Source organism: Miniopterus natalensis, chromosome X, assembly GCF_054644295.1.
Source record: "Miniopterus natalensis isolate mMinNat1 chromosome X, mMinNat1.hap1, whole genome shotgun sequence".
In the NCBI taxonomy this organism is placed as follows: Eukaryota; Metazoa; Chordata; class Mammalia; order Chiroptera; family Miniopteridae; genus Miniopterus; species Miniopterus natalensis.
This window is the reverse complement of record NC_142103.1, coordinates 44,015,426-44,041,072: the sequence shown is the minus strand read 5'-3', so window position 1 is coordinate 44,041,072 and position 25,647 is coordinate 44,015,426. Positions and strand designations below refer to the sequence as shown.

Genomic DNA, 25,647 nt, shown 5'->3' with positions numbered 1-25,647 from the left:
TGCATCTGATCTCCATCCTTTTTTGCAAATTCATACCTTTATGTCCCTCCCCTTTTATATTTTAGTTGTCACAAATTATTCCAGTTTACGTGGTAAGTTTATTGGTGATCTTACTTATAGTTTTGTGGCCTTATATTCTTTGTTTCAGGTAGAATAACCCTCTTGAGTATTTTTTGCAAGGGAGGCATTCTGGTGATACATTCCCTCAGCTTCTGTGTCTGGAAAAGTTTTTATTTCTTCATATTTAAAGGATAACTTTGCTGGATATATTATTCTTTGCTGGCATTTTCTCTTTCAGTAGTTTGAATCATACAAACTTTCTTCTAGTTTGTAGGATTTCTGCTGAGAAGTTTGATGATAACCTAATGGGCTTTATTTTATAAGTTACTCTCTTTTTTTTTTTCCATGGCTGCCTTGAGAATTCTTTTTTTGTCATTAATTTTTGACAGTTTTAATACAATGTGATTTGGAGAAGGCCCTTTTGGATTGAGGTAATTAGGTATTCTGTTTGCTTCTTGGATTCAATGGTCTAGCTCTTTCCATATGTTTGGGAAGTTCTCATCAACCATTTGTTTGAATAGGCTCCCTGTTCCCTTCTCCTTTTCTTCTTTTTCTGGTATACCTATTATTGTTATATTGATCTGTGTGATGTAGTCAGATAGTTCCTTTGGAGTTCTTTCTTTCTTTCTTTTTTAATGCTCAAGTCTCTCTCTTTTTCCCTCTGTACCATATGTTCAGCTCTATTTCTTTTGCTAGTTAGTTCATTCTTAATCTTTTTTTTTTACTGAGTTATTCATCTCCAGATTTTCTATTTTGTTCTTTTTCAAAGATTCAGTCTTTTTGGCAAAGAATTCATTTTGTTCATTGATTTGGTTTCTGAGTTCCTTAAACTGCCTGTGTTTCCCTGCATCTTCTTGAATTTTTCCATAACTACAATCTTGCATACTCTATCATTCAAATCAGATTTTCATGTCTTTGAGTTTATTTTCTAGATATGTAAAATTTTTGTTTCTGAAATGCCTCATTACGTTGGTTATTCATGATATTTAATGATTCCTTCTCTGTCTCGGCATCTCTGTATGAGTGGCACTTCTCTAGTAGATCAATAAAAGTCTTTCTATTGTTTACAATTTGGTGGTGCAGAATCCAAAGTTTTTTAAAACTCTTGTAGTTCTCTGACTTTTCAGACCTCTACAGCATGGAGGGAAATGGCCTGTGTTCCCTGGGATTGTAGGTGCCTCCTCTGTATTCTAGCTTCTCTGGTTCCAGTGGATGAACTCCACAAAGGAATGTGGTGGGAGATGGGACTCCAAATCTGTGAAATCCCAGTGCTGTCCTCCACAGTCAGGCTCTGTCAGCAATGCATCCTTGATATGTGGGGGTGGGGTGAGCTGGGGGAACCCAGCCACCTCTTTTGTTGTTTTGCCCTCCCTGCAATGGCAACCAGTGGACCTCCATGGTGTGCCCCCTAAGCCTCCACCCAACACTGGGATTAGTCACAAAGTACACCCTTCACACAGGGAAAAGTGTTTCTGTAGTACCATTTTCATGTTTGCAGATAATGTGCTCTGCAATCTGACATGAAATGTGAGGGAAGGAAAGCACTGGAAGGTTAAGGGAAGGCAGCCAGGCTCCAGGGCTTTGATTCTCTATTTGGAATGCTGAATGTCAGACAACCATGGCTTTACCTCTGTGCTTCGTTTCTGCCCAGATCACTGGGCTCAGCTGCAGCTCATACTGCTCACTACTGCAGGAATGCTCACTGAATCTCTTTGCTCATCCCAGCTGAAGGGATTGCCATCCATAACCTGATTCCTCCCCTCGCCAGGCTGAGCCCCACAGTAAGCTCTGGGCTGCAGGGCTGTGTGTGTGGCTCCTTTAAGCTCTTCTCCCTTCTTGCATCCCCAGTTTGCTCCCACTTGTCCACCTTTCTATGTTTCAATGTATGGATTTCTCAGATGCTTTTGTGCATTGAGCATGTATCCTTTGTTGAATTTTAGCTGTTCAAATTCTTGAATCTTCCGTGATGTCATAGGTAAATGTAATTATTGAAAAGATAGAATTTACACTTGCCATTAGGTATTTGTTTACTCTATAATTTATGCTTTTTTAAATCCCCCTTTTATATTCCGTTACTGCCTTTGTTTGTATTAAGTAGATTTTCTAGTATATTATTTTAATATCCTTGTTCCTATCTATATATTTTTAAGTTATTTTCATGGCAGTTGCTCTGGAGGTTTCATTTAATATCTTAATTTATAACAATATAATTATTTGCAGCATTATTCACACTTGAGATTAATAATGAACTTAATTTTGAATATACAAAAACTTCTCTTCTATATAGCTCTACTCCCTCTGCCTCATCAGTGCTGTTGTGACAATTGCATCTTATACATTGTGTTCCCATCAACTTAGATTTACAATTAATGCTTTACACAGTTGTCTTAAATCAGACAGGAAAAGGAGTTAAGGACAAAAAATACATTACTACCTAATATTCATGTTTACTTGTATAGTTACAATGAAAGTCTTTTTTATTTTCTCATGTCAATATGAGTTACTGTCTAGTGTCCTTATATTTCAACTTGAAGGATTCCCATTACTCTTTATTGTAAGGTATGTGTACTAGTGAATAATTCTATCACTTTTTGTTTATCTTGGAAATCTTAATTTCTTCATTTTTAAAAGTAAATTTTATTAAATACAGCATTCCTGGCTACTGACTTTTCTCATTCAGTATTTTGAATATGTCATCCCACTGTCTTCTGGACTCCATGTTTTTGGTGAGAAATAGGTTGTTAACCTTACTGAGTAACTTGTACATATGAGTCACTTCTCTCGCAGCTCTTTTTAAGGTTACAAATATTTTTATTCTTTTAATTTTTTGTTAAAATTATTAAGGTAACATTGTTTAATAAGATTATACAAGATGCAAATGTAAATTTCTCTGATACATGATCTGTATATTGCATTGTGTGCCCACCACCCGAAGTCAAATCATCTTCCATCACCATACATTTGGCCCCCTTTAGCCTTTACTACCCCCCACCTCCTTTCCAGCTGGAAACCACTATACTGTTGTCTGTGTCTATGAATTTAGTTTCATATCCCACATATGAGTGAAATCATATAGTTCTTAGCTTTTCATGACTGACTTATTTTGCTTAGCATGATATTATCAGGGTCCATTCATGTTGTTGCAAATGCCGGTATTTCATCTTTTCTTATGGCTGAGTATACTGGAAACTTTACATATTATAATGCGACTACTCTGGAAATGAAATTCTCCTCCTTCCTTATGGTTCATTATTTTTGCTATTTGTTATTATTGTTTAATGACTTTACTAAAATAATTCTTTCTTTAAATTTATATCTTTGTCATGTGTCATAAGTAAACTCTTTGCTCAGTTAGTTTAATAGTCAGGTTATAATTTCACAGAAGCTTTGTTAAAGGCTTGGAAACACTTCATCTCCCAGTCTTTGCTGAGAGCCTCTGTGTTTGTTGGGTATGCCTTCAATATATAGCTAGGAAGTTAACCACTCTGCCTTAGCAGTCATTACATGCTTTCCCAGAGTCTCAATGTCACCCAGAAGTGAAAGTTTAGAGCCTTCTTTTTTATTATTTAAATTAAATTTATTGGGATGACATTGGTTAATAAGATCATATAAATTTCAACTGTACAATTCTATGATACATCATCTGTATATTGAATTGTATGCCCACAACCCAATAGCAAATCTTCTGTCACCATATCTTTGACCCTCTTTACCCTTTATTTGCCCTTCCTCCCACCCACCTCCCTTCTCTGTCATAACTATGATACTGTTGTCTGTGTCTCTAAGTTTTTGTTTGCTTTCCTTGTTTGTTCATTTATTGGTTTCAGTTTTATGTCCCACATTTGAGTTAAATCATATGGTTCTTAACTTTTTCTGTCTGACTTCTTTTGCTTAGCATGATATTCTCAAGATACATCCATGTTCTAACAACTGGCAGTATTTCATCTTTTCTTATGGCTAGCTTAGGGCCTTCTAAATTTTTTTTCAAGCATATTGACAGCCATTGGCATATACATGACTCTATGCCTGCTATGGTTTTTAGGTTCCTCATAAATATATTGTAGCTTATCAAAGTTTCTATGAATGTATCATTCAACAATTTTTTCATAAAGCATTTTGATTAGTTTATCATTTGCCCCAAGTATTATCTACCATCTGGGACAAATAATGCTAAATATGGCCTGTAATTATTTTCAACAAATACTCCAGGGAAAAGGTTTCACTCTCCTCACAACAGAGTATATTTTGATCCAGTGAGATCAAATAAAGATTGCCTTGTGAGTCTTCTGTGCAACCATTTGACAGGTCAAATAATGACAGTTCTCTAGTAATGGGACATTGAAGGAGCTCCATGTTTTGCCTCCTCTGGAGACTACTAGAATATTGGTTTCATCATGATTTCAGGCTATTGTTTTACCACACACAGGAGAATGAGAAAAAGGCACGTGAAAATGCCACAGAGCTTGCTGTTCTTAGTGAGATTCCACCATTTTCTTGAATAAGTTCTTCCTAATTGCTGCAAACATTTGGTTAGTTTCCAGAATTCTGAAAAAAAATATTGTTTCTTATCCTTTTTTCCAGTTTTCTCATTGCTTTTAAGGAAGCAATAGTTTTTGTAAGTCTCTACTCAGCCATTTTTGCTTATATTACTCCCATCCACACTCAGTGAGTACAGCATTTCAATTCAAAGTTATTAACTAAGTAACTTAGAAAAATTTCAGACACAAATCAACCTGTGAAGCCAAGTTTGATAGTGTTTTTAAACAATTACCTATTTTGAGATTTTGAATTAACAGTAAACCCGTAGTATCTAATATCCTACATATTTAAAGTAAAATCTTTCTTTATCATAAGTATAGGGTTTTGGACAAAGTAAGGTACTGAAATTTGAAGATTTTTAAAAAATTTGCATCAGGCTGGCGTGGCTCAGCAGTTGAGCATCGACCTATGATCCAGGAGATCATAGTTTGATTCCAGGTCAGGGCACATGCCCGGGTTGCAGCCTTGATCACCAGTCGGGAGCATGCAGGAGGCAGCCAATCAGTGACTCTCTCATCATTGATGTTTCTATCTCTCTCTCCCTTTCCCTTCCTCTCAAATCAATAAAAACATATTTTTTTAAAATTGCATCAAATTTATTAGCATAAATATTGTCAACCAACTGCCTTCTTTTTATTGAATATGAATGCTTTTGTTTGTAGTTACAAAGCTCTTAGAAATATTAGATTTTAAAATAAGATTAAAATTATAGGAAAAATGAGGTAGATTTCTTTTTCAGTACGATGGGAATCAGACCATCCAGTTAACAGATTAGATTAGATGTGGGATTTAAAGAATTTAGAAGGGAAGAAGATAGGCACATACAGCTCAAGGATTTTCATGTTTCTTTACAAGGTAGGTGTATTAGCTTCTGACTTCTTCTTTACATAATGTAATAACCAAAGTAAACTTCCCCATTTGTATTATCCAACATGGTCATTTAACAGCATATGGATGTTTATTCATTTATATTGTTGCACAGTAAAATATATTGTTGAATCAGCAAAGATTATGTCAGTATATCTTCATAAAGAATGGCCACGTTCCAAGAGTGAGAGCTGTGAGAGTGGTTTGGATGGCTTGAAAAGATAAGTAAATGTTTGGAATGGCTTTTGAGGGAATGGTAATTGGGAGTAAAAAGGATGGACTGAAGAAACAATTGAAATTAAAAAGGAAAATTCAGCAATTAAAAGTTGAATAAGGAGCTAGAAAGCTGGGGGGTATGTTGAGGAGCTGGAAAATATCAGTATTTAAATTCTTCTGTGACTAGAATCAGAGGCATAGAACTTTGTTGATTTGTTTTTTTACTCTTTTCATTCAAGTTCATTTTATGCATTTATTTTTTTGTTTGTTTTTTTTTGTTTTTTGCTTGTTTGTTTGTTTGTTTTCATTTAATATTACAGATGTCCCTTTTTATTCCCAATTACCCATTCCACCCCTTTCCTTGCCCCTCCCCAGTCCCTCTCTCCACCATTGTCTGTGTCCTTGGGTTGTGCATATATGCATATAAATTCTTTGGTTGCTCTCTCCCCCTCCACCCACCTGCCCTCCTCCATCCCTCTGACATTCATCAGTCTCATCTATGCTTCCATGTCATTGAATCTATTCTGTTCATCAGTTTAAGTTCTTTGGATTCCACGTATAAGCGAGATCATGTGATGTTTGTCTTTCTCTGCCTGGCTTATTTCACTTAGCATAATATTCTCCAAGTCCATCCATACCCTCCCAAAGGGTATGAGATTCTTTTTCTTTACAGCTGCATAGTATTCCATGGTGTAAATGTCCCACAGCTTTTTTATCCACTCATCTACTGATGGGCACTTGGGCTGTTTCCAGATCCTGGCTATTGTAAACTGTGCTGCTATGAACATCGGGGTACATATATTCTTTCTGATGAATGTTTCAGGATTCTTAGGATACATTCCCAGGAGTGGGATCACTGGGTCAAAAGGCAGCTCCATTTCTAATTTTTTGAGGACCCTCCATACTGTTTTCCATAGTGATTGCACCAGTCTGCATTCCCACCAGCGGTGTACTAGGGTTCCCTTTTCTCCACACCCTCTCCAGCACATGTCATTTGTTGATTTGTTGATGGTAGCCATTCTTACAGGTGTGAAGTGATCCCTCATTGTGGTTTTAATTTGCATCCCTCTGATGATTAGCGATGTTGAGCATTTTCTCATGTCTCTTGGCCATTGGTATGTCCTCTTTGGAGAAGTGTCTATTCAAGTCCTTTGCCCATTTCTTAACTGGGTTGTTTGTCTTCCTCTTGCTGAGTAATATGAGTTCTTTGTACACTTTGGAAATTAGCCCCTTATCAGATACAGGGATGTCTACTTTCACCATTCTTCAACATAGTACTGGAAGTCCTTGCCATAGCCATCAGACAGGAAGAAAACATAAAAGCTATCCAAATTGGAAAGGAGGAAGTAAAACTGTCATCATTTGCAGATGAGATGATATTATACATAGAAAACCCTAAAGACTCCACCAAAGTACTACTAGATTTGATAAATGAATTTGGCAAGGTAGCTGGATACAAAATCAACATCCAGAAATCATTGGCATTCTTATACACCAACAATGAACTTTCAGAGAGAGAAACTAAAAAAGAAATACCATTTACCATTTCAACTAAAAAAATAAGATACCTAGGAATAAATGTAACCAAAGATGTAAAAGACCTGTACTCGGAAAACTACATGACACTGAAAAAAGAAATAGAGGAAGATTTAAACAAGTGGAAGAATATACCATGCTCATGGACTGGAATAATTAATATCATTAAAATGTCCATACTACCCAAAGCAATGTATAAATTCAATCCAATTCCTATTAAAATACCAGCAGCATATTTCACAGACCTAGAACAAACATTTCGAAAATTTATATGGAAACAAAAAAGACCCCGAATAGCTGCAGCCATCTTGAGAGAAAAGAATGGAGTGGGAGGGGTCACATTACCAGACTTCAAACTGTATTACAAAGCCACTATAATCAAAATGTCCTGGTATTGGTACAACAACAGGCATATAGATCAATGGACCAGAACAGAGACCCCAGACATAGACCCATGCCATTATGGTCAGTTAATATTTACCAAACAAGGCAAGAGTATCCAATGGAGTAAAGACAGTCTCTTCAATAAGTGGTGCTGGGAAAATTGGACAGATACATGCAAAAGAATGAAACTAGACCACCAACTTTCACCATACACAAAAATAAACTCAAAATGGATAAAAACTTAAATGTAAGTCATGAAACCATAAAAATCCTGGAAGAAAACATAGGCAGTAAAGTCACAGGTATCCAAAGTAGTGAACTTTTCACTGATACATCTCCTACGGCAAGAGAAACAAAAGAAAAAATAAACATATGGGACTACATCAAACTAAAAATCTTCTGCACAGCAAAAGAAAACAGCCTCAAAATACGAAGGAACCCCACGGTCCAGGAAAACATTTTATGCATTTAAATATCCTATATTTCTGTCTTTAGATATCACTTAATTTGTGTATTTTAGATTTAGGAAAATTGGGGAAAGTTTAATGACTTGCAAATTTTCAAAAATATTTAAAGCAAAATAGTTCGTTTTTATTATGAAAATCTTGAACTTACAGAAATTCTTGATATGTCAAAAAATGGTATCAGTGTTAACAGAATAGTAATTTTACCTGGGCCTAGAGTAGATCAATAAAATATCTTAAAAAATAAAAATCAAAAAAAGTCAAATGGTTAATCTTTCTTCAGAGACTAAAATCAGGTTTATTATTTTCCACCATACAGTTCAGGATTGACCTACATTTCTAATATCATTTTCCATAATTATGTTCCTCATCAAGGAAATATAATAAACTCATCATCCTTAGTATACTCGTGCCTTCTCCATCTGTGCAATTTTTTATGTTTTTTTCTCCTCTTGAAACCATTCTCAGCAATTTTTAATTCTTTAATTTCTGACCACCCTTTTAGCCCAGTTGTTAATATCCTTCATGAAGCCTTTGTTAATTATCCCTTATCAAAAATAAGAAATATTTATTGAATAACTGCATTATTGTTATAATATCATGTAAGTGTTGATTTTAAAAAAATTTAAAAACCTCATTTTCTGCATAAATGCTCACAAAAGTAATAGAAATATAAGAAATATAAGATTGGGACAGATCATTCAAAACTTATAAAACTTTGTAGCTATAAACCCAACAATAAGAAAAACAGCCATAATAAAATATTAGCATACTTAAGTTCTATTAACATATACAATTTACATAGTCCATCATTCACAGCCTTGTACCTTGGGGCTCACATAACCTCTTTCAAGAAATTAAGCCTTGCAGAAATTTGCTTTCAATAGGTGTTGATTTTATCTATATTAAAAATATGATCTAAGGGAGATCTGCTACCCAAAAAATCAGTTAACTTCCAGATCTCTAGATACCTTAACATAGAGTAAAATGTGTTGGTTTTTGAAGACCTTACTGACAGGAAAGGAAGGTATTTCTATGAGATATTTAGCACTTTCTTAATGTCTTCATATAATACTAAAGCTTTATCTTTAATTCCAATAAAGCTTGTTCCTGTTAGCTTCAAAAAACTAAAATGCTGAATAAAATTGTATAACACAATTTCAAATTCATTCTGACAACATTACTTTTTACCAATTTCATTTGAGCTAATTTGTAGTAAATAAACATACCTTGTAACAGAACGAGGTATATTTAGCATAGACCAAGAACTGTTCTATATTCTGTACATACCTATATTAACTATTTTTATTTGTATCAATATCTGTTATTACTATTCCTATTTTATAGATGAGAAACTTGATACACAAACATTGAATAACTTGCTCAAGGTTACAGAGCAAAAAGTAGCTCTCTGGGATTTGGACTTCTGTGGTATGGTTCTAGGTTCCTTATTCCTTCTTTTATAAAATATGTTTTTAGAGAGAAAGGAAGGGAGAGGGATAGAGAGATAGAAACATCAATGAGAGAGAAGCATCCTTCGGCTTCATGCCCCCTACTGTGGAGGATTGAGCCCACAACCCTGGCATGTGCCTTTACCAGGAATTGAACTGGTGACCTCTTGGTTCCTGGGTCTACTCTCAACCACTGAGTAAACACTGTCCTAGCCTAGGTTCCTTATTCTTAATTACTATGCTATATCACTACTATGAAAAGATCTTACTTTTTATTTGACTCCTGTAACACTGTATTAGTACCTTTTTTGGTACCGCATACTGTCTTTTGTGTAGTATTCATTTATCCTTTGTCAAATCACATTTTATATTTGATTCAGAAAATGTAATAACTAAAGTTTTGAACTTTCACCCTGTCTGGGTAGCTCATTTGGTTGGAGCATTGTCCCAATACACCAAGGTTGTGGGTTCAGTCTCTGGTCAGTGCACATACAAGAAGCAACCAATGATTGCATAAATAAGTGGAACAACAAATAAATGTTTCTCTCTCTCTCTCCTTCCCTCCCTCCCTGACCCTCTCTCCCTCCCTTCCTTTCTCTCTCCCTCTCTTCCTTTCTCTCTAAAAAATTCAAATATTTTTTTAACATTTTTTATTGATTTCAGAGACAGGGAGAGGGAGAGAGAGAAGCATCAATGAGAGAGAGTCATTGATTGGCTGCCTCCTGCACGCCCCCTGCTGGGGATCCAGCCCACAACCCGGGCATGTGCCCTGCCCCTGAATCCAACCGAGATCTCCTGCATCATAGGCCGATGCTCAACCGATGAGCCATGCTGGCTGAGCAATAAATAAAGTATTTTTAAAATAAAGCTTTGATCTCTGTAATATCATTTGCTGTGTGACCTTCGGTGATTTTGCTCTTATCTGCAAAGAGAAAAATTTAGTTCTCATCTCCAGGGTCTCTCAGTTCTTAAATTTTGTTTGGATCTCATACCCATATTCACATACATTAACATTTGGCACATTTTATAGGCCCAAATGGCATTAGTGTCCTGTTCCAAATTCCACTGCAAAGTTATTTCATTTTGTGTGTACATTATTGAAAGCTCCTACAGTGTTCCTGAATGTTATGATGCATTTCTTTTTTTATATCAATGCATCTTTAGTTCTTTGACTTTATTATTTAGTTTAGCTCAATAAACATTTATTAAGCCCCTACTATGTGCTAGGAATAAGGAGCAAAAGTAAATACCCTATAGTTTCTGTCCTTGAGATGCTGGCAATCAAATTAGTGGTTGATTTGTGAAAATTAGACTACTTCCGAGTCTCAAGAAATAGCCTTTTCTTTTAAAAAAATCTCTGTGTCTCTTCACTCATGATAAATAAATATCAGATGCAAATTAATTTCCAAGCATCTCTTTTAAGTATGTTTTTGGTTACTGATTATATTACACATCTATTAAGATTCAGAAACTAACCTTGTAACAAACTTTTAAGAAAAAATTGTTTTCCTCTTTTGTAGTATAGTGTATTTATTAGTTAATGTAATACATTTAAAGCAAACAGGAAAGAAAGGGGGTGACTGGATAAATAAGGTGAAGGGATTAGCTAAAGAACATATATGCATATCCCATGGACACAGACAATATTGTGGTGAAGATCAAAAGAGGGGGAGGCAGGAGTAGGTGGAGGTGGGCAAAGGGAGGGGAACTGTTTTGCAATAATGTCAACATAAAAATTTTTAATAAAAAAATAAAGTGAAAGAAAAAAACCTTTCTTTAAAATTCTTACACATTTTTTCAAAAGGAAAAATTAGTCACTGAAGTTTTTGTCACAAATGAAAATTATAACCTGTAGTCTTGAAATTGTGTTGTCAATATAAGGAAAAAAAATATATGCTTATTTTTGTGGTTAGAAATCTATTTTATATATTATATGATATAGTATATATTGTAAAAATATAATATGTAACTATATTGTACAGTATGTGGTTACTGTATAATATTACAATGTTATATATCATAATATATATATATATAAACAATATACATTATATATGGTACACTAAACAGGATTCATAGCACTTTATTTCTAGCCTGAATATGAATTAATTTTTTTATCAAATAAAATTAGACTTCAGAGTTTGTTTTCAAATGCTTAATTGATTATGTTGGTTTACCACCATATTTTTAAAATTGCATAAAGTAAAAACTGAAAGAACCTCCCCCAGAGGTAGTCACTGTTAACCATTTAAGACATATTCTTCCTGACTTTTTCCAACTCATACACAGACCTAACATTTAATTTCAAAATGTGCCATTTATTTCAACATGGGGTAACTTAGAAAAAGGATGAAACAGCAAAAATATTCCATTGTACAGAGCTGAAATAACATAAAATATAGCTTACTCTAACATTGAAAAGTGTTATTCCTTTCTTGCATTCGCGTTTTTTTGCAGTACTCAGTCTTAGAATAGTAAAGACCTTGTGTTGCTATTTTCAATTCTCCCACTATCTTTTAGTGAGGTAATTAATACATGGCTTTGCTTTTATCAAAAGTATTAAAATTTGGGATTTTTTTTTTGTCAAAGCTATAACCTGTCAATTTTAATTTCAGCTGGTTAAAGGGTATTTTTACCTATCAAACTATCTCTAATCAATTAACACTTGGAGTTTCTTTTGAGAAACCCTGCTAAGAACATAAAATATATTATTAGATCACCGTTACTATCAAAGTCAACAAGTATAATTAAACTGTCATTATGCTAAATAGGTGAGGACAGTTTTAACAACTGAGTTGAAAGATAGTACAGTACTAGCTAATGTCAATGGCAGGAAAGCATCAACAAACCTGTGAATTATTTATTATAATATGTTAAGTCTGTGTAAGCCTTAATTAAAATAGTATAATGAATGACAAGGGTACTCACTCATCAAGGAAAATGGACTTGAATTCCCAAAAGTATCTTTGACCTTTACCCCTCAGTTTTCACAGTAGTGACCCCACCAACGTTTTTATAGTGTGACCTGTTACAATTTTTATGGCCTTTCCTAAAGAATGAATATCCTTCACAAATAACATGTAGATTCATTAACTTTTTGATAATTTTCATATTCTGAAGACAAATATTGATAAGTTTAGTTTGTGGTTCCTATGTATAAAACACTTTATTGACATTATTTCACTCAATTTGCATAACGACCACTTGAGGAAGGTATTAATAGTATCCCCATTTTACAAATGAGGAAACAGACTTAAAGAGCTTAACTTGCCAAAGGTATTCAGCTTGTAAATGTCAGAGTCAGGATTCAAAACCACTGGGTCCAAATGCTATGCTATTAATCTTTACACTTAACTGCTGCTCAGATAGTAGAATAGTTGATCACGAAATGTAGCACAGAGCAACTGTTGCTCTCTGACTTTATTTGTAAGTGAAGTAGGTTCACCAACCAAAGTGTCTTCTCTAATATGTATTAAGTATGTATTCATTAACATAATCAACACACTCTTTTTATGTTAAATCCTTCTTTTAAAATGTTCTTAGAATACTAACACTATGATAAATGTACCAGGTCATGTTTTGTGACATGAAAGAAATCACAGCTGTGGTAGAATTGGCATTAAGGAAGACTAAGGGAAATAGGGAGTTAATATTGGAAAAACTGAATAGTAAAAAGAATCAGGAAGTACCTGAGACAAATATTATCCACTTCATAATATTGTCTTTGACTAGTTTTAGTTCTGTTAATTTTGGTATGAACTGACCTACTTAGACTGTGTTAAAGTCAGTACTTTTCATATAATCTTAGATGCTAATATTTTAAACATAGTTTTGAAATGATCTAACTCTAGTTTTTGACAAGTCTTCTTTCCATTTATATCTAATTTTTAAAGTGTACTAATATTGCATTTTTTCCAGGAATAGAAGTAAATTTAAGATGATCCAATGTATTTATCCATAGTATATTTCTCCAAATGTCCACATGAAGTGAGACAATATTAATAGGGAACTAAGCCAAAAATATGTGGGTGAATATTTCTAAAGCACTAACAACAGAGCCTGGCTTATATAAGTGCTATGTAAAGATTATTAAATAAATACATTCATATCATTATAATACAAATTTGGACTTCTTATTTATTGGGCTGGTTTAGGGATTCAAAGTGGGCTACAGCATCAGTCTGCTTGAGTCCAAATCCCAATTACATTACTTACCAGCTATGTGACTTTGGCCACATCAATTTAATTATCAGGCTTTGATTTCTTCATCTTTTAAAGGTACATAAGAATAACACCTAACTCATAAGGTTGCTGTGAGAATTAAGCATTAACATAGAATAATGAGAGATGTATAGGAAGCATTCATTAGATGTTAACTGTTTATATAATCCCATTGTACGTACACACTGTTTATAATCTGATGTTTTTTCATAAAATACTAAGAGGCTAATTAGGATGTCTGACCCTTTTACAACCAACCATAGTCTCCTTTTTATAGCACATTAGGCTCAATATTTAATGAACTTTCCACTTTTACTTTTAGCCAGTTGCCACTGACCGTGAAGCAATGAGTTTCTCAGTGGAACATGGACCTGGCTATGTGCCTCCAACTCGACATCTGTCGTTGGTGAGTGGGTTGAATTCTCTATTGTGAGCATTGAGAAGTTAACTACTGAGGGAACAGATACATAAATTTCACCACTTAAATGATACTCCAAATATATCTTGAATACAGGGACCTAGATAGTATTTGATTCATTACAATATTATTTGGATTCAAATATAATTATACTACCATGAATAAGTTAAGATTTCCTTTCTGTAATCTTACAAGAATAAAGACTCATTCACTCAATCAGCAATTTAATGAGCAAACTGCCTAAATGCTATTGATGACTATCTGGGCTCTTTGCTTCTTTTCCAAGGAAACATTGGCTAATATTCCACATTTGACACTGGTTGACTCTTCTTTTGATGGAACTTTATGTAACAATTATTTTTTGTACGCTTCTATTTTTTTTTTACTTATATAGTCTATTTTATTATTAAAATTATAGTTTATTTTAAATATTCAGAAAATAAATTATGAATATTTAAAATATTCATAATATACAAACATAAATATTGGCATTTTCCCATCTAATACATACTGTTATATTATGTAAATTATTTTAATTACATAAGAAAAATTGTTTTCTAATTTCTCTGATTTTTAATTGCCTTTACCAGCTCTTACTCTTTAGAATGGTATACACAGCCCTCAAAAATATGATTCCAACTGAATTTCCAACCTCATCTCCAGCACCTCCCTATCCTGGACTTTACTAACCATTAGACTACTACATCGGCAAATATCCCATATGCTCTCACTCTAGGCGCCTTTTGTTTATATTTTCCCCAGTGCTCAGATTTCCTTCCCCTTCCTTCTCTACCCAAGTAATTCTTACTCATTTTTCTACATTCAGTTCAAACATTACTTCTCTTGTGATATCTTACCTGACACCCTCAGGTAGAATTAATCAATTTATTTGTGGCCATGTGGCACTTTGCAAATAATACCGTCAAACAAGTCATCACACTCTCTTCTTGTCATTCTGTGCCATGTTTTCTTACTGATTGTTCTTATTACAAAAAATACCACAATACCTTGAAAGTAGAAGGAATTTAGTGTTTGTTGAGTGAATAAATATATGATTAAATGTATTTAAGGATGTATGAATGGGTGAGTGGATGGATGAATTGATGGATGAATGGATGGCCAGGATCCCAGAGTAAAGACAAGTCAGAAAACCATGAACAAGTGTGAGTAAACCAAAGATACTATTTCATCCACTTGGTTCAGAGAATAGGAAAACAAAAGTCCAAGCAAATTCTGACAAACATAGTGGGTTCTGGTGCTTTTAGTCAGCTATATCCATTCTGTCTGCCCATGGGAAAAGAACCTCAGAATCCAGTCTTAATATTATGGCATCATTTATTCTTCCAGGGCAAAAATGCACAGGGACTACATTTTAGAATATTCCTGGCCCCTCTGACAAGATTGAACCACTGTCACCCAAATAAATTCAATAAAGAAAGTGAAAAAATGAAATAATTAGATTCTCCAACCTCCATTCTCTCATTTGTAAAGTGAGTTTCTCACATTGACATACTTATTCACTTACTAGGAACCTCTTATTTAATCATTTTGGAAACACATTTATCAAACAATATGTAAGCACAGAAACATAAAATTGTTTAGCTACTTTAATAGAAGCAGCTACACAGGTGATATTCAGAAATTACTCATTTTCACTCTCATGAGACATGAATTGAAATATAACATATTTAGCAATAATAAATTATCTAACAAACTCAATCTTTAATTAAGAGTCACATAAACACATTTTGGCAATTTTTTCATTATATAATTTATAATATTGATTTATAAGGTAAAATGCACAGTTGACTATAGTTACATAGGAACCACATATCAACATTTAAATAAAATATTTAAAACTTCAAAATAAATCCTAAGTTCTTCTTAGAAAAAGGGGGTTAAGCAGTGCCAAGTAGCTGCCTTTAAGAGGAAAATGTGGATAGAGTAGTCCCCATTTAGTTTATTAATCTTTAAGCGCTAAGTGATGGGGACTAAAAGGGTTGCTTATTAACACCTAATTCAGATTGTATTACCATCAGTTGTTTTGTTTATGCCAAGTCCTCCCCAGTATTCCACACATTTTGTATAAGTGCTTTTTGCATGGAAGCTGATACTTTGTGTGTCTAAATGAGTATGAAAGCAAAAGCCCATACACATGTGATAATGATGACTCACTTGTCTGTCTCTTTACAGTATCTTTATGAGATGTAAACCTAAGGGTTTATGAAGTGAAATAATTAATCTAGTCACTAAGCCTATCACTAGAACAATGAAAGAAACTTTTACTTTTAAGAAACTTTTAATTCCTTATTCCACATGCTTTTCAGTGTAGTTACTTGGACAGTCATCTGTTGCCAAAGAAGTACCCAGTGAAGTGTAGGTCTAAGTGATAATAATAGCTATCATTCATGAAGTGTTTACTGTGTACTGGACACTATGATAATCACTTTATAAGAGACGATTTCTTTAATCTTCAGCAAACTAATGAATAGATATTACAATTTTCCCCATTTTACAGATGAACCGTGTAGTCTAAATAATATGCCCAAAGTCAATTAGCTATTAAATGATAGGCAATCTGACTCCAGAGCTCATGCTTTTTCAATATACTATACTATTTCTACATTGCCTATCATTTGCCTACAGAATTGCTACAATGAGCTCATTCCCAAACATAGTTCTGTTTGGTTTTTCTACTCTCTTGCAGAAAGGCTTATAGAGATTGACCTAGCTTAAATCAAAGCAGGACCATGGGATTATTACTGATGTTAGAGTTAGCTCGGTTTCTGAATGGCCACAGTGCAGTGGTAAAATATTAAATACTTCCTGTTAAGAGGCCATTTACACTGATAAAAATTGTATAGTATCTTCACTGAAAAATAATGATCTTTAAAATTCTACTTTTACATTTTGTGCTTCTCCCTGATGAAAACATAATTTTCATTATTTTTCATTAGGCTATATTGTAATTGGCCCTCGTGGTAAATTGAAAAGGCTGTTTTACCTGTGTCTGCCTTTTAATATGCATACATTTTTAATTAAATAGAAAAATGCCAACCAACAATATATTACTAGTGATGAGAACAGCCTGAAAGATGTCAGAAGGCATCTTTCACATACAGTCAAAGTATTCTCAAGTGTTTTCTTCTTATTTAAAACATCAATCACATTTTTACATATTTCTTTTGTCCATGTGTTGGTTGTATGCCTATATACTCTGACTATATTCAAATTTTCCTCTCAAGACAGGTTTATATAATCTATTTTGGCTTATTTGAGTCTTCACAATATACCCCCTTGAGCATGAATCATCCTTTCTTAGCAAATCAACTTTGGTTGTTGTTGCATTACTCAAAACATTGAACATAATTAATTTTGTAGGTTATTGGGAAAATCGGTATGCTGACAAGGCCATGGTGTGGGTTATAAACTTCAAGTTCCACTGACATTCTCCACAGATTTTTATATCATCCATTTTTATTAATATTTAATATTGGTTATTTTCAGGTCCATCTAATTTCCAAATTGATGTTCCATTCTATTCACTGCAAAGAGACTGTTCTTTCTATAAGCACTACTTTGTGATACAGTGTCATTCTTCTATTCAAACCTTTAATGTCTCTCCATTACCTGCAAATTAATTTCAAATGTCTTTGCTTATAAATCAAAAAACATCTACTAAAATGTCAACACTTGCCCTGGCTGGTGTGACTCAGTGGGTTGGAGCATCATCCCATACAGCAAAAGGTGGCTGTTTGATTCCAAGTCAGGGCACAGGTTCGATCCCCGGTCAGGGAATTTGTGGGAAGCAACCCATAGATGTGTCTCTTTCAAATCATTCTCTCTCTCTCTCTCCCTCCCTCTCTCTCTCTCTCTCTTTCTCTCTCTCTCTCTCTCCCCTTCCTCTCTCTCCAATTAATTTTTAAAATTTTATAAAAAATAAAATAAAAATAAAAAGGCAATACTTTTCTCTGTGTCCTTTTAGTGACTTTTGTTTTCTGCTCCTACCATAATGGGTTTCTTGCTCTTCTTGGAATTTACCATATGCATTCCTAGATGTTTGCTTTTGCTCAGACAATCTTATCTCTCTGAAAATATAAAATTCTCTTCTCTTTGATTATCTGACTATTCTCTCTCCAAAACGGATCTCTACCTTCTCCACAAAGTTATTTCTGACCATTTTATCTCCTATAGGACATCATAAAACTGTCTTTATTGTTATAACTGTGTATTGTTATTTCTCTTTTATCTGCTTTGTTAACCAGATGTAACCTCCTTCAGAGAAAGGACTTGATTTATCCTTCACCAACCTAAGAATATGCTTAGAACATATTAAACATAAATATTTGCCAATTTATTCACTAGTCTAGTAGATTTTTATAAACCATTTCAGGCATTACAGTGAAAAAGTAGTCAATTAAGAGTTAAGAGACCAGGATCATGGTTTTTGGTCATAAATTAATACACTATTTTACATAAGACAGATCAGTTAAATCTTTTTATTCTCTCTCAGGCACCTCATCAATGAGATGATAATGATTACTATTCTACTGACTTCATAGCGTTGGGGCCATGGTTGGATATGGTTATTTATGTGAACATGTTTTTTTAAAATATAAAGTGTTATAAAATCATAAAAGAGAGTGATAGATAAGTATAAGACATCCTTGCAGGAAATCATCTTAGTTGACCAAAATATTTGGGGAAAATTTTTACTTTTTATATGATCTGGTATATAATAAACCTAACTTTTCACAGAGCAGCAATACTGAAGGGGAACTACAAGGACTTTGGAAAACCTCTATACAAGGCTTTTTTCTTACCCTCTTACCTACTACTGACCAGAAAGCAAAATAGGCATAAGTATATACCAGATTTCTATGTAGAGATTTTGAACATTTCATCTCCAATACAATTCAGCCCATAACTTAAATTTTACTGTAATTTGAAAATTAAAGTCTGAAGTGAGTTGAGTCCACAAGAATGTAATGTTGTAAAAACAGGGTTTGGCAGAATCTGTATTAAGAGAATTTCCCTCAATGCAAATAGAATATCAATATTTTGTTTTTCATTTTTTGCAATTGAATTAAGGAACATTTTGGAAGTCTATAGTAAATAAAGGAATGAGTATCCAATTAAAGGATCAGAAAAGAGTGAAATTTTGTGTCAAAGGAACTCAGAATAAATCATATTTGACAAATAAATATTGCAAAAAGTTTGGTTAAAGTTGAACTGTCAGAGACAGTATTCTCAGTGTATGCATCACTCCATAGACACTCGCTTTAGCTACATAGTAGTAGAATTAGAGATAACTATTTTACAATTTCTTTATATTGCTTTGGATCCCAAACTACTCTTGAATTTGTCTATTATCATTGTGGATCACACCATAATGTGAAGGAGAAACATGATTTAATAATCTGGCAGTTGTAGTTACTTGACGTGTTTATCAAAGAATGAAAAGAGGTCTTTTTTATGAAAATCTATTTATGAATCAAGCCTTAACAGAACATATGAGACAGGTAAAAGATACTAACCCAAGTCTGTTTTCAAACAGGTTTGGAATATTTTGATATCATTCTCATTGACTCTGTGTTGAATGCCCACATCAAAATGAGTAGTTTGGCAATCTGCTGGCTATATTCATCCATAATTTGAATCAGTTGTCAAAATTTTTAATGCAGAAAAATTTTATTAAATTCTAGATTTATAACTCCTTTGAGAAATCAGCACCTGGCAAGACTAGGCTCTTGTTTATGCATGGTAGCAATCTTTTGAAATACTGCATGCCCCCTTAAGAATGAAGCATGAATTCTTTAGTTTGCCACAGTCCCTGGTATTTCCTATTTCTTTTATTATTTATTTATTTATTTATTTATTTATTTATTTATTTATTTATTTATTATTTAATTTATCTTTATTGTTGACAGTGTTACAGGTGCCCCCCCCCAGGCTTTTACCATACTATTGTCTGTGTCCATGCGTTATATGTATGTATTTCATTATGCCAAGTTTGTACTTCTTATATAGGTTATTCCCTTGGACCTTGTAGCATTTGGGGCAAGGGACTCCTTGAGGCAATACTGTGGTGGCCACTTTACATATTTTATCTCATGTAATTCAGATAATAATAATAAACTGTACACACTAATACCCCTATTTACAACTATAGGAACTGAAAGAGAGATAGTAAGTTTTAAAGCCACCATTTTAAGGTAGGTTTTTGTTGGCATCATTATTTGATGAATGAATGAATCATTCCAGAAGCTGTACTCTTTTTACCGTTCTACACAGTCCTTTATGATCTAGAAATCAATAAATCACCCCTCAGCCCTCTCTTCTACAGATAAATAACCAGTTATTTTAAACAACCTTTCACCATAACTCTTTAGTTCCTTTTATGGATTCTTTTTTTATGTTTTATCCTAGTTGTACTGTTCATAGTTTCAGAACTTTTGTACACCCCTGCCAATTTCTGATCTTAAGAAAAAGGTTTCCTGATAAAATTTCTATATTTTCCACTCCAATGTATGGAATTAAACATATTTAGTTTTCTTTATCACTTCTTGTGTTCATTATGACCATTGGATCTTATTACGTATGTATACATGGGCCACTTTTTATCTTGTATTTGCATATTTGGTTAATCTGCTCCATCATCTCTGTATTCCATAACTTATCTTTCCTACATGTCATTTTTTGTTTTGAATACAACTTATGTACCATAATTATTTTTATGCTCATCCTGCTTTTAAGGTACCTCCTACCAACAAATTCTGTGTTATTTGATTATTCAATAATCTTTTAATATTTTTCAGTAATCTTTTTGCTAGAGCATAGATAAAAGTGTTAACATTGAGTCCAGGAGTGGTCCTGGCAGGGAGTACTTATTATATCTTCCTAGACTAACTGATTCATTGAAAACCATTTTTCTTATTCATTCTTCAGCCAACTGTATATTCACCTCAAAATTTTATAGACTCCATTATATTTTATTATATTTTCCTAATTTGTTGATGAATCTTTCACAAAGTATAGCATCCAGTAATGATCTAGACAAAAATAGCTGTCTCTTCAGTCTACAAAACATGACACTCTATGGATGTCTTTGTCTTACATCTAAAACTCTGATGGAATTAGGAACATTGAAATGTTCTGTACCACTCTGCTATATAGTAGGCTATAAAGAGGGCTCAATGCAGAACAGATACAAAGTTTAAAATCTCACTGGGAAAAACAAAGGCATAAGTGAAAGTAATTAAGCACACAATACTAAGTATTCCATAACAAATATATTTCAAAATATATGGGTTGTGATGGTCAGGAAGTTTCACAGAGGAGGTAGAGTTTGTGGCAAGGCTTGAGGTATAGGTGAAGGAAGGTAGTAATACATGTTAAGAACAGGCAGAAGCATAGAGCTGGAACATAAAAGCATACTTGTGGGTCAATGAGTGGATTCATACTGCAAGAAAGTATTCGTAGGGCAAGGCAATAGAGTAGTAGATAGGAAATTTTGAGTAAATTATATTTTGGTATTAGGTTTAGTGATTATTTCTACATTTTGTTTTTTATATATAGAATTTAAGGCAACAACTCTACATTTATTGCTTCTGGAATAGTGGAATTACTCTTATTTTGTTCTCCATTCAATATACACCTCCCATCCTTCTGAGAAAGGATAGTTGAATAGCTTCTCTGGAAGCAAGTACAATGAACCAGCTTTTAAGTTCTATGCATTTAAATAAAGCACACCACTACACTAATTTTTATCAGCTTTATTACATTATAAATCACATACCATAGACTTCACCACTTTAAAGTATACAATTAAATGGTTTTAGTATATTCATAGAGTTCTTCAAAAATCACAACAATCAATTTTAGAAAACTTTCATCACCCCAAAAAGAAATCCCATACCCATTGTTAGTTATTCCCCATTCTATCATTCTGCTAGCCCCTAGAAAACAGTAATCTACTTTCTATAGTTTTATATTCTAGAAATTTTATATAAATAGAATAATAAAATAGCTATCCTTTTGTATCTGGAGTTTTTAATTTGTTACCATGTTTTCAAGATTCATCCACCTTGTAGAAGTTATTTCTACTTCATTCCTTTGTTTTTTCAGGGCAAACGTTAGATTTAATGACAGGAGTTCAGAGAATAAATTGACATGCACATAAATATCACACAGGGCACAGCAAAATAATTGACAGAAAGAGGAATAAGCAAGGTGCTTTGAGAGCATAAATATTACATGCTTTCCATTTTCCTCTAGGTGCCTTGCTTTGTGGTGATGACTAATATTCTATTATATGAGTAGATACATTTATTTGTTGGTGGGCATTTGAGTTGTTTCCACTTTTAGGCTATCATGAGTAATGCTGCTGTGAGCATACATATGCACATTTTTACATAGAAATGGGTTTATTTTCTCGGGTATATACCTAGGAGTGGAAATTCTGAATAATACGGTAGGTAACTCCATGTTTGGCCATTTGAGGAACTACCAGACTGTTTTCCAAAGTGGCTGCACCATTTAAAATGTGCTATTTCTGGATATCAGATTGTCCTCCTTCCCTAGAGTTTGCTGTTTGTTGTTCTTTTTTTTTTCTTTTAATGTGGAAGACTGTAGTATCCTGTTTATTTAGGCTTTTTCAAACATTATGCAAAGACTAAGTCTTTGTCATTTGTGATCCCTGAATTCTCTATTCCTTTAGCTTTTGTTTATCGAATAATTTCACAGAGATTTCCTTGAATACCAGAAACTGAGGCAAACAAATAAAAAGGTGTGTGTGTGCGCACACGCGTGTGCATACAGACATGCACGCACGCACGCACACACACACACACAAACATACCAAAAAGTAAGAAAGAAGGGAAAGAACAGCAAAATAAAACACATAACCCACTGAGAACTTATCAATTGTCATTTGAAAAGAAAAGGTAAAATATCATGTTTTATCATTCCTTACAATTTCTTATAATAAAATGATCACTACCTCCAAATAAATAAATAAGTAAATAAATAAATAAGTAAATAACATAACATAACATAACCCATCTCTCCCAATTTTTTTAGATTGATTCCATGTTGGGGCAGTCCTTTAATACTTAGTAAAGCTTTCTCTGAGCATAGAGATCAACCAAAAGTGAAGGTTAAGGTCTCAGATCTATTCTGAGCATTCATCTTGCCTGGATGAGTGGCTTTCTAAATTTCCCTGTTATATATGACTGCTTTTGAATGCCCCAATTTTCCAAAGACTTTTACTCCAACTTCTCTAGGCCTTAATTGGCCTATTGTATGCCTCTGCCAGTAATCCTTTGCCCCAGGTATTTATGGATCTATATTACACCTTGCTGCTTTCATGAGCTATGCTCACTGCTTTTCCCTCCTGAGATCCAAGTTAAACACAACAGAGATGAGCACCTTGTGTTAGTTCTTCAGGTAGACCCCAGACAGATGAGAACAGACACAATAATTTGCAAATAAAGTTTTCTTGGCTTTCACCAATTTGTTACAGGGAACTGGCAGCTGGGTAATTTTGATGATGTGTGTTTTTAAAAAATTTTTCCACTTCATCAAATTACCAAATATTTTGACTCAAAATTGTTCATAATACTCATTATTGTATTATTTCTTATTGACATTGATATTCCTTATTCTAATAATTTGTATTTTTTGTACCTTTGATCAGTCTTGCAAAAGGGCTATCAATTTTATTAATCTTTTCAAAGAACTAAGTTTTGCCTTTTTTATATTTAAGGTCTTTTTACTTCATTTATTTGTACTTTTTATCTTTATCATTTATTTTTCTCCTTAATTTGAGTGCAGTTTGCTTTCCTTTTCCTAGATTATTAAGATGAAAACTTAATTTATTGTAAACGTTCTTTTCTTTTATTTATTTATTTTTATTTATTTATTTATTTACTTTTTATATATCTTTACCGTTGAAAATATTACAGATGTCTCCTTTTTTTCCCCATTAACCCCTTCCACCCTCCTATCCACTCCCCGCCCCAGGCCTTCATCTAACTATTGTCTCTGTCTATGGGTTATGTATGTATGTATATATATATATAAATTCTTTGGTTAATCTCTCCCCACCACCCACCCACTCACCCCTACCTTCCCTCTGAGATTCATCAGTCTGTTCTAATATAGGCACTTACAACTATAAATTTCCCTCTAAGCGCTGATTTATCTATATTGCAAAAAATTTGAAATGCTGTGTTTTAATTATCATTCAGTTTAAAATATTTTACAATATCTCTGATGATTTCTTCTTTGACTTATGGATCATTTACATGGGTTACTTATTTTGAAAATACTTAGTGATTTTCTAGCTACCGTGTAAATTTCTCATTTAATTCCACTGTGACCAGGCATTTCAATATTTTCTAATTTGTCAAAACTTATTTTATGGCCCAATATATGATATACCATGATGAAAGTTTAATGTGCAATTGAGAAGAGTGTGTACTCTGATATTGTTAGGTATAGTACTCTATAAATGTCTTTCATATTTTTAACTCTTTGAACATATTTCTTATTGCTACATTGAATCCTTAGACTTAATACATAGCCTCAATTACTTGCTGGCTGTTGGCTAAAAACCCCTCTCAGTTCCTTGCCATGAGAACTGTTTAATATGACTCACAACATGGTAGCTGAATTCCATCAGAATGATTGAACAAGAAGCAAGAAAGGTCAAACAAGATGGAATTCAGTCTTTTTTGGAACTTAACCTCAGAAATGACATTCCATAATTCTGTCATATTCCATTCATTAAAAGTAAATCATGGTTTGGTAACCACAGAAGGACATGACTATCAGGAGAGAAGGATCATTGGTAGACATCTTAGTGGCTGCCTGCTGCAATGATTACCGTATTTAGGAATATTCTAAAGAGATCATTCCCTTTCCATAGAAAATAGTGGTTTTACTTCATTTATTGTAAATTAGATAGTATAAAGTAATAAATCACATCCATTTTCATAATTGTCTAAAATGTATTCACAGCTAGCTGTCACTTTTGTATTTACTATTTATAAAGGCTGTAGCTCTCCCCAAATGCCTACTTAGACAACTCAGGATTCTCTCTGAACCTTCTCCACTCCCTGCAACACAGCTAGTTCTTTGACTGTCTTTTCCTTTTTAAACTTCTATGACACATTTTCACAATTTGTTCAAAGCTTTTAAAAACAGTTTTTATTACTTCTCAGCCCATCCACCATCTCATTTATTTATAAGCCTGACACTTAAATCCTTAAAAGATGGAAAAGAAAAGAAATATAGAAGAGTAGGAATACTGATTATTTTTCCAATGCTTCTCCATTGTACTTTAATAGTTTTTCAGTGGTCTTTCACTTATGTGACAAAAATAAATCAACAGGTACTTATTAAGTGGCTGCTATGAAAAATGAGGATATTCTCCAGAGTTCCTACCATTCTAAAAGTTTAGAAATCTATGAGTGGTGCACTGTGCTAA

At 33.5% G+C, this 25,647-nt stretch overlaps 1 protein-coding gene across 1 annotated transcript in view; it reads left to right on the top strand.

Annotated features, from left to right (window-relative positions):
- The window catches only part of LOC107530620 (uncharacterized), a 307,335-nt gene that overhangs the window by 167,328 nt on the left and 114,360 nt on the right, over positions 1 to 25,647 (top strand). The window contains exon 5 of the mRNA XM_087813362.1: positions 14,061 to 14,144. Coding sequence (XP_087669488.1) covers positions 14,061 to 14,144 — 84 coding nt within the window. The remainder of the gene's footprint in view (positions 1 to 14,060; positions 14,145 to 25,647) is intronic.